Genomic DNA, 16,902 nt, shown 5'->3' with positions numbered 1-16,902 from the left:
GCAAAAGACCAGGTATACACTCGCCAGATTCATCTGCTCTATTTGACAGCAGTGATGCCATTCAGAGAAACAACTCAATAATAACGATTAAAATGCTATACAAGAACCAAGAAAGAATTGTGCGCTTTTTTTTTTCTGACAACATGAGAATGTGACAATCAACCAGTGAGTAAAAGCTTTGGAAACCATGTTTTCCATGGAGCCAATAAATTTCAGATGGCAGAAAAAGCAATGAAACTGCACCACTTCGTGAAGATTCTGCACAACAGTTAAAGTTTAGACAGCATTTTTCTCAGGCATCCAATTTCATATGCTAATTCAGATGTGCTTCAAGTTCAGCATACATGTCCATATAAATTTTAGATAGGTCCTTATATGAGCATTAAGTTACTTTCTATACTTGTATCATTTTTAAAAAATTCCCAGACTATATTTAAATTAAAGCACTTTAAGAGTTGCCTTAAAGATGAATTTGGAAAGCAATTATGAACAACATGCTCTTATCACTTTTGGCATTCTGAAGAGAAAAATACTACCAAGATATTAGACATCTTTAATAAGGATTTTACTACATACTTCATGTCCTAAATACATATTTACGAGAGGAACAGCTGTGTACAAAATATGTTGCTTAAAAAGTATTTATACATATAAATCTAACCAATAGACCTGAATGGAGATTTTCTGGTTTATCAGCTATGATATGCATTTGAAAAAGCTGCCTAAATATATATTTACACAATAGACCTCAGCTAAATGTGTTCATTTAAAAAAATTAAGAAAATATATAAACACATGTTTGCCTGATAGACCAGAACTGCTCCTATTGCATAAAAATGTTTAGGCAGTTTTAAAAAAGTGTTTCTATACTTAATTTGCTGAAACAGTTCAATTCTCACATGATCAAATTACTAATTTTTCTGCTAATCTGAATAGAACAATCCCAGTCTTTTGGCGGTATATACTAGATTGTTATTAAAACCCCTGAAATTTTTGCTTTCCAGAGATGAAATAAAAGAATAAATCTAGGTGTTAGAGTACTTTGTAGAACAGAAGCCGTGAAGTGCTTAACTTAATTCTGATACTAATGTAGGAAATTCAGTGTAAAAGGAAGACAGTCTTCAACTCACCCTTATGGTTAAAAAAGAAAATAGATGGTGAGTAGAAAGAATGTCAGCCTGATATTAGAGTCTCCTGACTTTGACCAATTTATGCACTCAGTGTAATCTGCTAACATTGTCTCTAAACATGATTTCATTTTTATTGTTGCCTAAATGGGGTATGCAACTGAAAAACAAAAATACACTTCATTCCTAATTATCTGGCACTAAAGTTTTCATAATCTCGCTTGGGCAGAATGCATTTTTTTTTTTTTCCCTGTACACTCTCAGTCTTTTCTCATGCTCTAATTGAGGTCTGTAACCTTCACACCTGTAGTGCCTCATGAGTTTGACCAGCTAGGCAGAGAAGATCATTCTAGTGCTTCAGACATAAGGATTTAAGACAAGAAGAGAACAAGATGTATCCCCTGTTCAAGAATTTTACAATTATCTTCCAATTTAAATCATCTTAAGAACACTCTTTGAAAACTGAGCTGTTCACACGTATCCACGTCAGGAAAGAGGAGAATACTATGCTCAAATTGCTCATTGAGGGCAGCAGTTCTCAAGCTTTAAGGTTTAGCAGTCAAAACATGAAATTTTATTTAAATATTGTCATCTTAATTTCTATACAATCCCCTCTTTCCCCCAGACTTTTTGATGAAAGTGACAGATGGAACTGTACACACTATCTAAGCAAAATTTTCCAGGTTTGAAAACAAAAGCTGAAATTTACAGTTTACTCTAGCCCTCACTGAACATATGGATGAATCTTGACAATTCATCTGATACCAATTTGCCAATTTTGAAATACTCCGGGAATAACTTTGCTGTTTTACTCAATGCATTATACCAATAAATGAAGCTCAGTTGTAATAAAGCTCAAGTCAAGTTAAGACTATCAAAAGAAAAGAGTGAACTACATTAGATTGTTGTGGTACAGTAAAACTATGTCTGGATTGCTTACTATGGTGTATACACCAATTTTGAGAAAGTTCTGGTTTCATTATACTGTTCCATGAAACATGGGTGCAGTAAAACAGCACAAGCTAATTCCTGTATACTTAAGGTATGACAGATTTGCAATATAAAGTTAAACAGCAAAGAAATGCTTCAACATCATGTAGTGAAACAGGTTTCACGAAATAAAAAAACATGCAGAAGCTTTGTTTTTTTTTTTTTTTTCTCTCCCTCCCCTAAGGTCTCCAGCTGCATCCTACAGGCTCACTCGCTGCCATACATTACTTGCCACACTATCAAGTGACTCCTCTCAGCTTTGGCTACAGAAGGTTCAAGTTGTAGAGCTTCTCCAAGGAGTTCAGATTCTCCACCTTCATCACCTGAAAAACAAAAGCTTTGATTCAGGCACGTACAGTGAAAATAATGTTAAATAGAGAAAGATAAATGAGTATTAGATTTATGAGAAAAACCCTGCAAAAGGGGTTTTTTTTTTCCTTTTTTTTTTTTTTTTCTCTTCTTCCCCTCCCCTCTTTTCTTTTAACTGCTCATAGAAGAGCACATTTGCTATCTTGACTGTATACATTACAGTCTGGAACTTGTATCATACTTATTTCACCAGAACCCTGGTCATATCCTTCAGTTCTTGTTTGAGCATAATGAGCAGTAATTGAACATAAAGATAATGAAACATTTATCTATTTGATGAATGAAATATTTTCTTCCTTATTTTCCTAGCATCCTAGCTTCTCAGCTTAGCACACACTGGCACAAGACAACTTTAAACCTATGCTCCATTATTGCTGTTCAAAGAGAATAGAAGTTTTGTGTCCAAGCCCTTTGTGCCATGAGCCAACTCGACTCGAAGGTGACAGACTAAGCACTAACAAAACGGCACGTAGACAGTCATACAACATCATTGCATAGGCAGTTTGTTGGGACAGGAGCAAGTCACTTTAACCAGATGAAACAGGAGCTGACTGACAACTTCAGAAAGGTTCAGTCCTATTTTGGCTACCTTTTAGCTAGACCATGTTGGAGGTCAGAGGTATCAAAACAAAATGGACTGACCTAGCTCTTGAACCAGTTTGCTGCATCTACAAAGTAATGGCTGAGCAGTGCTCTCACATTTACGTTCACACCTTTGCATCATGCTGCTAGGACATCTGGTATGCGGTTATTCCAGCTTGCTTAGAAGAACCTCAGATATTTTAATACCTCACTACAGCATTGCACAGAAGGGCCTCCAGTCATACCTCTTGTGCAACTCCGCTGCAGTTGGGTAGGAATTGTTTTTTATTGAGGGATGACAGCATTGGGGCTGACCCCTCAGAACCCACAAACTTCCCTTTTATATTAGGAGAAAAACTGAGGGCACACTGAGATAAAAGGTCAAAATTAGTTAAAATTGAAAGACAATCTTACCCATTCTGAAGTCAATATATCCCTCTCCACCACTTATCACCAACATTGATTTTAAGGGACTCTGGTTTAAGGACTCTTGGGCTGGTTTATCACCTGCTAGCTCCGATCCACCGCCACTCTGCGGGGAAACAACCTGACCTGTATTAAAAACATACAAAATACATTTTTATGCCATGGTCTCAGAGCAATTACATAGAAAATATCACATGTATTTGGGCTGTAGAATTACATATTTATTGCCTAATCATACACTCAACCACTCAGCTTTGGATTCTAGAGAAATTCTTCACAAGGGGACAAGAAGTAGCCTATGCTCAGACTCTTCCTTCTCTGTTAAGAAGAGAAAAAATCAACTTGGGTCACTTCAATAATGAATTATAGAATGAGGCACCTCATTAAAACTCCCACAGACATGCAAGTCTGGCGATGACACTGAAACAGACCTAAAAACTTGAGCTGTGCAATTAAAATTATTCATCACATGTCAGCTAAAATAAGCTTCTGTTGTTCACATGCCAGCACACCTACTGCATACAAGTGCTGAGAAGGTATTTTACCAGCACTGCAGCTTCTAGAAAATCCATAGCTTTTGCAATCAAGATCCTTTCCTTTGGGACTTTCTCTATCAGCAATTTTTTTTCCTTCCTGCATGATTCTTGATTCTTAGATCTGATTTTTTATGTTCATTACCAGCTGTCCATCTTCTCAAAAGCAATACCCAATTACCAAAGTACTTCTCCCCAGATAAAAGTCAGGCACTTCTTTCCTTTAGACCAGCCCCTTTTTTACATCATTGAACAATGTTGCTTTTATGAGCTGGGAAGTGCTGCAAATCAAGGAATAACAAGTTGTTCTGCACATGCAATTTCTTTACTTGCTTTCTTTACCTAAACACTATGTTGAGCCAAGCAAAGGAGGATGAAAAGGAACATCACTTCAGCAATGGTAATAAAAAACTCACCAGGTACAGCGACAAAGAATTTGACAGCATCACGGTGCCCATGGAAGCAAAGCTGTGCGTGTGCCATTGAGCAATATGGTATGAATGTTCCAGGGGTCACTTTGTCACTGTTTTCATCTCCATATACACGTATTACACTTCCTGGACGGTTTCCAGAACCTGCTGCTGCTTTATTCGCTGCAAAAGAAGAAAAAAAGGTTCTTTACTTGACAATATCAGTTACAGAAATAGTTATTAGTTAAGAAACCTTATGATATCGTCTAAAAGCTAAAGCCAACTCAGATAAAAATGAAACAGGAGGGCAGCAATGCCAATTCAAGACAGAGCTGGAAAGAAAAAGAGATCGCATGCTTCGTTATTTTAAGTACCTCAGAAAATGGAGCAGGACTCTTATTAGTCTAGCATAAACATCAAGTTTTAATCTCCTATTTTTGAAAAAATAATTTATGAAAACACAATCTTTACAGAAAATACTGCTAATAAGTTTCAGTGTGAAAATGTACATAATGTACTTAAACATATAAATGCATTTTTATTCCAACTAACTATAGGGTATCCCCTTGCTTGCAAAAAAATAAAACAAAACTCTAAAAATAACCCTCTGTAGGCATGAAGGAGCTACCCTATTAGAATTGCATGTCTTTTTTACTGAGAAGTTTTAAAGTCTATTAAAATAGGAAAGTACTCATGCTAGACATACAAGCCATCTCCATTCCAAAGACTATCAAAGTAGTGAAAGAAACAGTGATTTATAACAAGACAGTAAATGATGTGGATTAATGACAGTTATAAGATATGGTATCACATTGGCTGGAAGAAAAACAAAGTCTGTATGAAAGTTCAGCTGCAACACAGGATGATACTAAACTGCTGAGCAGATTGGTGGCCATTTAGCAAACATAAAACTGCTGCAATGCAGTAACTGCAAGTGGAAAACATTTAGGAACATACAAAGGGTAAATCTATAAGGAGTGGGGAAACAGCCTCAAAGTGGCTATTAGAAGCCTGAAAATAGGTTTTTTGTTCAGGATCTGCACTTACCCCTCAGCCTCAGTAAACGTCCCTGGTGGAGGATTACAGCTAAAGTGAGAAAGGAGGAAAGGGGAAATGGATAGGTATGACAGTAGAGGAGAAGGATTAATGAGAACCCACCACTCTCAAATTTTGGTTTCTGATAAGACAGAGCTCAATTTTAGCTCCTAAAAACAGTTACTTAATTACAGAAGATTCAATGAAAGGTCACAGAGAACATCATCGTGATATCAAAGTTTGAGTGTAAAATGGATAAAGAAAAACAGGGCCACTTTCATGTACTGTACCACTATAAAGATTCATTAATTAGCAAAAGTTTCCCCTTTCTCTCTTTTCTTAGCAGGAGGCTAAGAAAATATTATACAACTCCTCATGTTTCCAGGTGCCTGTAAGATGCCCTGCTGATGAGACCCAGGGAACTGAGAGTATGCAATATACAATCGCCTTTGAAACAAACATTTATAACACAGGTTCTCAAACCCACAACTGATCCAATTCACAAATAGTTGTTCTGATTCATGAACTACTAACAAAAGTAAAGTTTAACAGGGTTCTTTTTTTTTTTTTTGTATTTGCTACTTATTTTGGAAAAAAGCGAACTCCTCTGGAAACATTAAACTAAGTTTGATGCAAAATAAGAGCTATAATTTTTGAAAGCATGACAATTATTTCAAAATCATGACAGGAAGTCTATCCTCCCTTAAATACACTTATGCAATGCAAAAAGACATTCATTGAATGGATGGACAATGTAATGGAACAATATGAGAAAAAAATGAATGCATGAGCTATTCAAAAAAGCAGATACAACATGACGAGTTTTTACTATTACTTTAAAATTTTACCCATCAGGCTGTCCTACAGTTTTTAACTGCTTAAGACAGTCAGAACTACCAAATTGCTGCATTTTGTGAACCCATGCGAGTCCACGTGCTTTTACATTTATCTCAAACATAACTTGTTAAAAAAATAATTTTTGTTTTAATGAACACTGTTCTCAGGCTTAACCTACTTTCAATTTGCTTTGCCCTTAGTGAACACTGGACTGTTCCCTTCTCCCAAAGTTCAACTGCTCGTGTCAGAATGCTGCTTCTCCCCTCCCATCCCAGTAGTTTCAGCCTACAGTACGAGTTGAGTTCTACTAAGCAGATACCTGGATTATCCAGTAATGGAATTTTAACCACAGGTTGAGGTGCTCTATTTGAAGAATGTGTTTACAACTCCTATGGCTTTGAACGTATCCTCTAGAGTAGCTGGTATACTGCTGTTCTAGTCCTTCATGCCTATTTTGTGACGAATTCTTAAAACCAAAGCCACGCAAGCTGCACGAGCAGCAATATCAGCTTGCTTCAGTCAAACTGAAAAGCTACTTTGGTGCTCATCAATAACATCAATTGGAAAACAAGTCTCCTCTTGCAAGCAATAAACTTTGAGATATATCATTAATGCTAATCCTCTTAATACCTCTAAGGCTTTGAAATGTCTCCCTCTATTCAAGTCAAATCAACTCTATTAAACTCTGAACAAAGGAGCTTTTCAAGATGGTCTCTTTTGCACGCAAAATTGTAACCATGGACACAGATTACACGCTACACAATGCACAGAACCAATCTCTGTTACAATACCTGAAAGCTTCAGATCTAGTGGTAAAGCTCTCTGTGCATTAGTAAGCCTCTGAATGACCTTCAATATTTTCTTTTTCTGACTACAGAATATTGCACAGTGCTATTCATTTGTGTTTTACTTACTTTCTGTTAATGGAATGGAGATGATGACACCATTTCCTGTTCCTACCCATAAACGATTACATGACACCATAAGAGCTGTGATTCTCACAAACGAGAATCCCAGTTTACCAGTACCTAAAAACAAAAGATGCTTTTCATCAAAAAGTGAGCAAAAAAAGAATTTTAGTTCCATAAAAGAATTCTAACTTCAACTCCCAACCCATGCAGACATGCAATAGCCTCCCACCTCAAACAGAAGCAAGCTGGAGGGCTATATTCTTTGAGGTGCATTTTAACTTGAAAGATAACCTAAGGCTAAAGCACTTGTCTGATGGATTCCAAATGGCTACATTACCTATACTTTTTTTGTATTTAGGTAGATTCTCAAAATCCTGTTAAATAAACATTAATAGAACAATGATACTAGCTTATTTGTTTTCAGAACAATACCATATTAGCAATTTTGTGTTCAAACTCTCTTGGAAAAGTAAAGATAATTTTTCCACGGAAGTTACGGATTCTTCCCACTCTTGGATTAAAACCAAGCAGCTGTCCAGTAACAAAAAGATTTTCATGTCTCTGAACTTCTGCCCAAACATATTTTTAATCAGTTTTGAGTTTAAGGACATTGTCAACATCAGCTAGGATTAACCAATTGTATTAGAATATCCATTGAGCTCAGCACACTTTACAGATCTGACCTAGGCTTCTAATTCCACAATCAAGTTTTACATCACACAGGACCCACCCTCCCTCTCTGCTTGCAATGCAAATTCCCTGATCAGTAGAAAGAAAGCTCCAGCCACCAAGAGGTGTAAGAATGCTGTGAATAGTCTTATTAACTTACCTAGCATTTTGCTTACATAAGGTTCAATGTCCACATCTTGTAGATGTTGATACGTGTGTGCATGATAGAGACGCAGCGTGGAGTCCAAACGAATAGACACCCATACCCCATCACCCACCCATGCCAGCTGTCTCACTTGGCTTTCTCTTCTTGGGTGAGCATCAAATGACTTCTAAAAAAAGAAAAAAAAAAAAAAATCAGATTTTCGGTTAGGAACTGAAGTGAAAAAGGGAAAAATGAGAGCTTCTCTTTCATTCTTACGCTGTCAATACTGGCAGTTTTCTCAAGTCATCTACATCTAGGAGATACAGTGTTTATTTAGCTACAATTACCATATGATGCTGGTAAAGTAACACTAAAAGTGTTGATTCCCTGCCCTGGAGCATGATCACAAAGCTATGGTTTCCTACTGCATTCCAAGTTACATTACAACTCCAGCCTGCTCTGACTTTTGTTTCCATTTTAACCTTGAGCCTTCTCAGCAAAACTCCTCAGTGCACAGCACAAGACAGACATGATCAAGAGCTGTTTCTCCTTCCACTATTACCTTAAAAACAAAGTCACCAATGCAAAATGCCTGCTAACCACCAACATCACAACAGTGATGACAGTTGAAATCAACTCCCCTGTTTCCCCAGTTTTCCATATATAAACTTCTCTCCTTAAACAGACCTGATATGAATTAGGTCCTTGATATTTTCAAAAGCTCAGCGTTCACCCTCTAAAAGGCCCACATCTCAGACCAAGTGCCAAAATTAATACTTTAACTTCTGATAAGGGTTTCCAGAAACCTTGGCCACTTTTGGCACTTGTGCGATGTCATGTATACATGCAAACCTGCAGAAATACCAGCTTAAACTCCTTTACAGAAACAAAATATTCTCTGGAGGAAAAATATATCCAATATTTTGAACTCTTCAAACCCTCTAAAATATGTAGAGATATTCTAGAAAGATAGATGAACAACACAGTGATAGAGTAAGTAGGTACTGAATTTAAGAGCTACGGTTGCAACTACTGTCCTATCATTTCTCAAACTCTTCTAAATCAATGAAAGCATCATTTTATCTTTAATGGCATTTCTTCAATGGCATTTCTTCAAACTAGTTGGTTTTGTTGCCTGTTTAAGTATAAACTTTAACTATAAGGAAGTTTAATTGTACTTTAAAAAAAAAAATCAGTTGAGCTTGCCTCTATTTTCATGGCCTTTGGCTGAACAACGTAGATTTTGTTCCTGTAGCCACACCAGACTTTGTCATGTACCACTGTCATGCACCTTATAGAATGATGCGGCCGGCCCAGGTCCAACAGGTGATAGTTTGTTAAATCCCACTGGCCATCTTCAAAAAGAGGAGCAAAATAAGGAAAGACAAAACAAAACAGAGGTTTCTATCTTACAAATAATCCACAAACCCAGTTTTTTAAACCTTGTTTGAAAACAGCCTAGTTTAAGACTGTTGTAACAACCTGGGTAAGTCGACACTTGGTCTTAGACAATTACTAACACTAATAAAACAAGAGACTGCTGTGCACAATGAACAACAAGAAAGCAGATTAACAGGGTTTTTGCTGTTTAGCTCACATATCCTACTCTTCTTTTTCTCTTCTTAGGAAATGAAGGAATTCAAGGAATGAACCAGAACAGCACAGGAATTTCTGTGGGAGTCTGAATAAGCCCACATTTTCCTCAAAGGTCATTAGCAACAACATTGCTTAGAAAAACTCTGAAGCAGCAACTAAAGCAGCTCACAGGTTAATCCACTCTCTGGACCAAGTAAGTCAAGATCACAACTCTGAAATCAGGAAGTCTGCTTTAACAAGGGCTAAAGGGCTACAGAACTTTATGGAAGACAAAAAATGCCATTAAGAAAAAAGTGAACAAAAATAAACGAACACCCCACACACAAAAGAAAAGAAGAAAAGCTTCCACTGTAGATCTACAATCAAAAACGGACTTTTACACAGTCCAGTTAAACAGGCCACTTTTAGGGCATTTCAGTCTATATTTGTAGTTTTGCATTACGTATTTAGGTCTTACATTTCTGATCGTTTAAGTAAAAATACAAGGTTCTAAGCAACAAAAACCATTATGTTTCAGGAAAAAAGACATAAGAAACTGGCTTAGATGGGCAGTTTGCAGAGAAAATTGTATTGGGGTTACGGAGGTACATAGAGATGGGTATAAATTAGCTAGTAGCTAGTTGATCAACTTGATAATCAAGAATTCCAATCACTCTGTAGGGCCTTGAGGCAACTTACAGGAACTTCAGAGCGAGAATCTATAGTGGTGGTACCAAGTAAGAAAATCTAGTTCTCTGTCTAGGAGAAAGAACGGAATAGCGAATTCCCAATTGCTGTGTTTCAATTTTGTCTGAACTTACCAAGTACTATACTTGGTTAAATATTTAAATGGAACTCAAAAGTGCAACAGAAGAAAGATTTCTCAGTCTCTAAAAAGCCCACTGGGGAACACATTTTCCAAACTGTAAACTGTACATTTCTTTCATAAGCACTGTAACAACTTCCTTCTTTCAAGATCAATAGAAAGCTTACCAACTCCTCTGTGAAATATTGCTAGTGTTCCATCAGCTAGTGCAACTAATACTATTCCTTTTACATGTCTAGGAAAAGGAAGGAAGCACAAGTACACACCATTAGATTACAGGTCTGAATATAAAAGTTTCAAGATTTTCTTTTTTAAATAGTTCAGCATAGTTTTTATATTCATATTAACTCTAGTGCTTTGATTTCTACAATAATGCTCTAAGTCCAATTCAAGTAGTTTAAATATTTTTAGTAATAACACCTAAACAATAATAACTTACATAAATATTTGAGCATACTGCTACCAAGAAATTTGATTTGAATCATAGTATTTTCAACAGATACAAGATTCCTCTCATTTTCCTTACTCCCCAAACACTTTCCAAAGCCCTTCAAAGAACATGCGTGCAATTATGGCAACTGCCATAACAAATATTTTAGAAAAAATAAATCAAATTTTTAAACAGAAGTTCACTATGATTTACATGATATTCTTTCAGAACTTACACAATACTGAGAATAGAATCTTTAAGTTTAATGGCATGAACACATTTCCTCCACTGGGCCACTGACGAATGAACATACAAGCTGCAAAGACAAATCAGGAGGGATTGAAAGCACTCAAAAAGGTCTATCAGACAGGAGATTAAAAAAAAAAAAAAAAAAAAAACCTAACAAAGAGCCCTAAGTTGAAATCCACAGTTAGAGGAAAAACAAGTGTTCATCTTACACTGAAGAAAAAAATAAATAAGCTATAGAAAGAGCAAACTACCTGAGCAGGCAGAATGGTTTCAGATGCCCAAAACATTACAGACACCTTTGTAAAAATATGTCTACTTTAAGGGCAATATATTTTTCTAGGGTAATTTTGAATACAGAATGTTACAGAATTATCAGACAAGACTAGCTTTTTCACTTGGAAAACTCTTCCAGAGACAGAGATCATTTGTCAAACTGTGATTACTAATTACCTACAATACCTCCTTTGAGTTATAAAATCTCATTAACAGACAGATGTACAAAGTTTAGGCTCTTCTGAGGGTTTCTTGCACTTAATCTTGACTCTTGAGACAGTTATTAGCCTGTAGGCTCAAGAAGCAAGTTTAAAAATAATTCTTCAAGGAAATCTAATCTAAGGTTAGCATTTTCTTACCATCCATTCTGCGCTCCAAGCCACATGGTCGGCAAAAGGCTACTCATTTTCTGTGCTTCTTCTCTCACTAGATCTTGCTCATTCGGCAAAAGCGCAATATCCCTATACAATTCTGATTCACTGCTGAGGAAGGAGAAAAAAAAAGTAAAGTACTGTGAATGAAATGCTCAGATGACTCCAAGGATAACCTAACATTAATGTCATCGGTGCTGATGTCTACATTTGCTTCTGAGGTGCCAAGATTTTTAAAAACCAACAACTATACATAAAAGTATACCAAAAGTGCAGGTGACAACTTCAGTAGTCCTCATTTTTTTTCAGAGGTCATTTACTTCTAAAAGGAAGTTTACATTCCATTCAACCCCATCATTATTACTGCTATTTCTGGAAATGGCAGAAGGGAGTCACATTAGAAGCACATGATGGGGGAAAATGTTTAAAAAAGGCTGTAATACCCTGACCTCTCAATAATGTATTTTGGCCTTCACATGAAAATTAAAATTCTGGAGCTGTCTAAAGAGCTGAAATATGCTTTCATTGGAAACACGGATTATTTTTATGCTTCTGCTCCCCCCTTGCATTTATACTTATGGCCTGACTATTTGGAGAAAGGGAGACATTTCAACAACTGATCAGGAGAAAGGACTGTGATTCCTACTTACTTTTACTTCAAAACGGGAAATTTAAATGGGCATTTCTAGATAAGGTCTTCATATGAATTACACTGAAGCAGTCTTAGTGACAAATTAAGACACTCACTACTCCCTGCTGGAGGTGCCTGCACTCGGGACAAATCCAAGACAAAATATTCCTCATACATATTCAAATGTTTCCTGAGAGGAAAGGTCAGAGGGTCTTATACCAAGACTCCTGACATATACTTCATCCTTATCGATTCATAAAAAACGGTGTGGTTGGTGTGTTTTGGAAAATAAAAGTTTCACCTCTATGTGGTGTTCTTGAAAATATCATTTTTCACTTTAAATACATTTTCAAGGTATAAGTATTGCCCAAGTACCTAGGCTGGTACACTGGAGAGCTCTCTGTTGTATTCTGCACTCCCAGAGGATCTGTAAAGATGTGTTCTGTGTAGACTCCAGTTTGTGAAGTATCAGATGTGTCTTCTACCCCAGTGTTGACCTCTGTCGCCTCTGTTGCCTCTTCCGCTGTTGGGATATTCTCATCTACTGAATTACTTTCAGTTGCGATATCTATCCAACAAACCAAAAAAAACCTTGAACTGCTTTAACAATTATGGAGAGCATTCTTAATTAAAACAGCCAGAACTTGATCCTTTTAACAGTTAACTGAGTAGTTGCCATAATAAGACAATTGCAATATGCATTTTATACATCATCTAAAATAATACAAAAAAAAAAAACAGCAATACAAAATGCCATCTATTACTTAAATTCAGGCATCAAAAGGTGACAAAGGCCTCACCCACACTAAGATTGTCATACCTGACTGTTTATCAGCCATAGATGAGTTGCCGTTTGCATCATGAACTATAGGTGCTCCTGTATAGGTCTCTGCAGTACAGCCAACCACTGTTATTCCTCCTAATAGGCTATCAGTTTCTGCAGAGCTGTTGCTGGTCATGCTTCCGCACAACGATGACTTGTCCACTTGACTGGGATCTGCTTCTTGTGACCCTTCTTCTCCTGCTGGATAGTCTGTTTCTCTAGCCCCTGAAAGGGAGTAAATGATTTTGTGTGCATAAAGAGATTTTATCTCCTAAATTCAAACTACACTTTCACATTGAGCAAACTCCCCAAAATACTCGAGATACAATATGCAGAATACCTATAGGCTTATATCATGAGTCCTTACCTGGTACACTGGCAATACAAAGCACATGAGAATTGCAAACAATGAAACTGTCCAAAATATTTCCTGGTTGATTAGCATCAATAATGATAACTTTTGTAGCAGAATGTGTGCTAGTACAGATCCAAACTAGACTGGATAATTCTTCCTGATGTTTCAGCTCCTTCTGCTGGTCCTAAAGGAGAATAAAGCCAGAAAAGAAGTGAACAACATTAAGAAGGTGGAAGGCGAACGAAAATTATAATATTGCCACTGATCTCATATGTTCCTATATTATCATCTACAGAAGTATATTTAACTTATCACAATTATGTAATTTCAATGCCATTACAAAACTAAAGTTATTTAGTTATTCTCAGTGGATTTGGAAGTTAAACTTATTTCATACTTGCATAGAAAGCAACAAAAAAATGATAAAGTTGATCCATCATGAAGTTGAACAGGTGTAAAACAATGCAATTGTATTTATACACCTGCTGCCATACTCATTGTCTCTACAGACTAACATTATGTCCCAAAGCATTTCAAGCCAACATGCAACACTCTGCCTTTATTTTTATGCCTTTAGCATGAGTACCTTCAGTTCTTGATCCAGTCTGTCTAAGCTACTTTGAGAGCCTGTTCGCTGTTTGTTGCCATCTGCATCCACACCAGTCATGTCATTGTAGAATACACTAGCACCAACCACAGAGCCTCCATCTCGTGTTTTCCCTCCTGACAGATTCACTCCCACAGCACACCAGAGCTTGAAAGAAAAAGTACTTCCGTTGAAATCACAAAACTTGGGAGGGATTTTGAAAAATTACTCAGATAAACTAAAAAGACACTTTAACACTTAAGTATGATATCAAATAGTAGTTCTCAATAATTTGATAAAAATTAAAATTATACATATTTTACTGAAGTTTGAGCTCAGATACCTGTGCTTTAGAAAAAACTACATTACACAGAGAAAACAATGGAAATAAAAGGGGGGGGGGTTCAAAGGTATAATCACAGGTCTTAATCTTACCTTCATAGATGTATCTTTCTCATCTAAAGGTCTCAGGTAGACAGGTACAGGCAAATTCTTCATCTTGTCACCCTGGCCACCATTTGTTGCCTAGGCAAAAAAAGCAGGGAGAGAAAAATACTTTCCTCCATAGAAAAAGAAATTTGCAACCTTCATTGGAAATTGTTACATATGCTTCAGTTTTGCTTTGTGGTTTTCTTTGGATAGACTTTTAACTTTAAAAGTCTAAACTAAGACAAAAAAAAGAGATGCTAGAATCACTCAGACTGAAATACCCTGTTCCTGAAACTGTTGTTCAAATTTACAGAAGATAAAGCTGTGGCCATTACTCAAGCACAAGTACCTGTTTGTACTTCTGAGGTAGACTCCAACCAAATGCCTGTACTCTACCATCTTCTTTCTGAACATGTGCTTTTACTTGGCGATACTGTTCTCTCTTCTGCTCTCTGCGTGAGGCTAAACTGGCTTCAGTTCTAGGAAGAAATCATTAAAGAAGCTGTTAGCTACTCTTTTCAGAATTCCTTATTTTCCTGCAGTGTCCATTAAACTCAAGGGACAAGATCTCTGAAAGTGCTGGGTATCAAATATATAGCTAGTTTTCAACATATCACTTGTTGAACACAAGCTTGTGGACTCTCTAAGAAACCTGGGAAAGACAGGCAAAACCAGAAAGCCAATTTTGAGTAAGTCTAAGCACATGGACTATGCATCTTTGCAAGTTCTAAAAGTCAACAGGTCAAAAAGGGGTTCTGAAAAACAACTAAAAACACAAACGCACCAGAGAACCCCAAATATTCATCTGCTGCTGCATATTTCAGTGTGCATTGTGTACATTGATTTCACAAGTATGAATCTCAGGAAGATGAGGAAGATGCTTATAATTCACCAAGCAGCAAGCCATTTATCTCAGATAATTAAAACAGTAAATATTTGAGACATATCTAACATTGCAAAACCAAAACATCTTACTCGTCACTGAGGAATTCGAAGGCTTTAGATTTGTCACTAGGTAACTGAGATAAGGTGCTGCTTCTTTTCTTGACTGACGGAGTAATATGCGAGGTTGGAGCATTATATTTAACATTGACAGGAGGTTCCGGTTTCTTAGCTGTATTACTAGATGAACTGAAGAGCCTGCTAAAACTAAAGTGAGAAAAAAAAGTGACACTTCAGATTTGTAAAGTACATTCAGGCTTGACCATGTGGGCAAACCACTGCATACATTAGCCTTCTCAAGAGAGTTAGAGTGAAGAAACTGGAACCCAACACAGCAGCCATCACACACTCAGCATTACCCTCAAAGCATAGAAATGCAGGTCAATAACATTCTTAAAGTAGTAGTATTCCTTTCACCTATCAAATTAACTGGGATCTTTACCCTGAATAAAAATGTATAAAGAATAGTAGAATTAGGATGCAAGTATTATATCCAGAAAACAAGTATTAGGAAATACATTAGTTCATGCACTACCATGAAAAACCATTCTAGAAAATGCATCATTTTCTATGATAAGAGATAGAACAGCTATCAGCAAGCCACCACATCAAAAATTATTTTACGAGGAACTTGCTGTTTAATCCTCCCTTTTTCATTTAGGATTTCCATTAGAAAGGATAATTTGACAATCAATAAGCTGTATGTCGTAGATGGAAAGTAATTTGAAATAAATGCAATCCACACAAGCTATTCAAATTTCAAGTTTTCAATTCCATTAAAATGTTCAGAACAAGAATCCTGGTGCGCATTCAGCTAAAAATATTACAGCACTTTGATATTTAACTCCAAAGTGCACAGTAATTCACTATATGATGCAGCTTACGATATATTTTTGTCTTCAAGAGCAGCCTTACCGAGTGGGCATGCTAGGTAACAAAAGGAAAACAGGTAAGATACCTTCATTTGCCAAAAACATAATTAGAAAACATACAAAAATGTGCCAGCTTTTGGTTAGGTTAGGGTCTTTTGGCTTGTTTTGGCCAGGGAATTGTGTTTCAACACTTACAACTGCCAAATGCTTGATCTCTTCTTCTCTTGCATGGCTGGGTTTTCCCTTGAAGCTCTACGAGAAAGGAATTCTAAGTTTACTCGGTAAGCATCAAGTCTAAAGGCAAGGAACAGAATAGTTCTAGCATTTAAACAGCTCCAGCATTTAAAAAATAAGGTAGTAGGTATCAACAGTATCAAAGCCTATTTCTTCACATTACCACTTCTTTTGTAATCAGAGAGGAACTAAGCATTGAAATTCTAGCTAGTGGAATTAAAGTTCCTCAATAAACATCCTACCCTCTTATTTATGTCAGAACCCACAATTGG

At 36.6% G+C, this 16,902-nt stretch overlaps 1 protein-coding gene across 8 annotated transcripts in view; it reads right to left on the bottom strand.

Moving 5' to 3' along the window:
• Positions 1–935: 935 nt before the first annotated feature.
• The window catches only part of SPAG9 (sperm associated antigen 9), a 54,842-nt gene continuing 38,875 nt past the window's right edge, over positions 936–16,902 (bottom strand). For 4 of the 8 annotated variants that reach the window (XM_026046780.1, XM_026046781.1, XM_026046785.1 and 1 more), the window contains 18 exons: positions 16,592–16,648; positions 15,558–15,731; positions 14,932–15,061; positions 14,589–14,678; positions 14,154–14,321; positions 13,580–13,751; positions 13,210–13,437; positions 12,765–12,957; positions 11,747–11,869; positions 11,101–11,181; positions 10,603–10,670; positions 9,241–9,389; positions 8,050–8,221; positions 7,224–7,337; positions 5,485–5,523; positions 4,444–4,620; positions 3,483–3,620; positions 936–2,440 (listed from right to left, as the gene is read on the bottom strand). In XM_026046780.1, the coding sequence (XP_025902565.1) occupies positions 2,325–2,440; positions 3,483–3,620; positions 4,444–4,620; positions 5,485–5,523; positions 7,224–7,337; positions 8,050–8,221; positions 9,241–9,389; positions 10,603–10,670; positions 11,101–11,181; positions 11,747–11,869; positions 12,765–12,957; positions 13,210–13,437; positions 13,580–13,751; positions 14,154–14,321; positions 14,589–14,678; positions 14,932–15,061; positions 15,558–15,731; positions 16,592–16,648 (2,389 nt within the window). In that variant the 3' untranslated portion in view covers positions 936–2,324. The remainder of the gene's footprint in view (positions 2,441–3,482; positions 3,621–4,443; positions 4,621–5,484; positions 5,524–7,223; positions 7,338–8,049; positions 8,222–9,240; positions 9,390–10,602; positions 10,671–11,100; positions 11,182–11,746; positions 11,870–12,764; positions 12,958–13,209; positions 13,438–13,579; positions 13,752–14,153; positions 14,322–14,588; positions 14,679–14,931; positions 15,062–15,557; positions 15,732–16,591; positions 16,649–16,902) is intronic. The other 4 variants (XM_026046782.1, XM_026046783.1, XM_026046788.1 and 1 more) reach the window with 1 other exon arrangement.

Source organism: Nothoprocta perdicaria, unplaced genomic scaffold, assembly GCF_003342845.1.
Source record: "Nothoprocta perdicaria isolate Ctin4 unplaced genomic scaffold, notPer1 scaffold_46, whole genome shotgun sequence".
NCBI lineage: Eukaryota > Metazoa > Chordata > Aves > Tinamiformes > Tinamidae > Nothoprocta > Nothoprocta perdicaria.
Note: the sequence above shows the minus strand (reverse complement) of the source record. Positions and strands in the feature narration are given on the sequence as shown.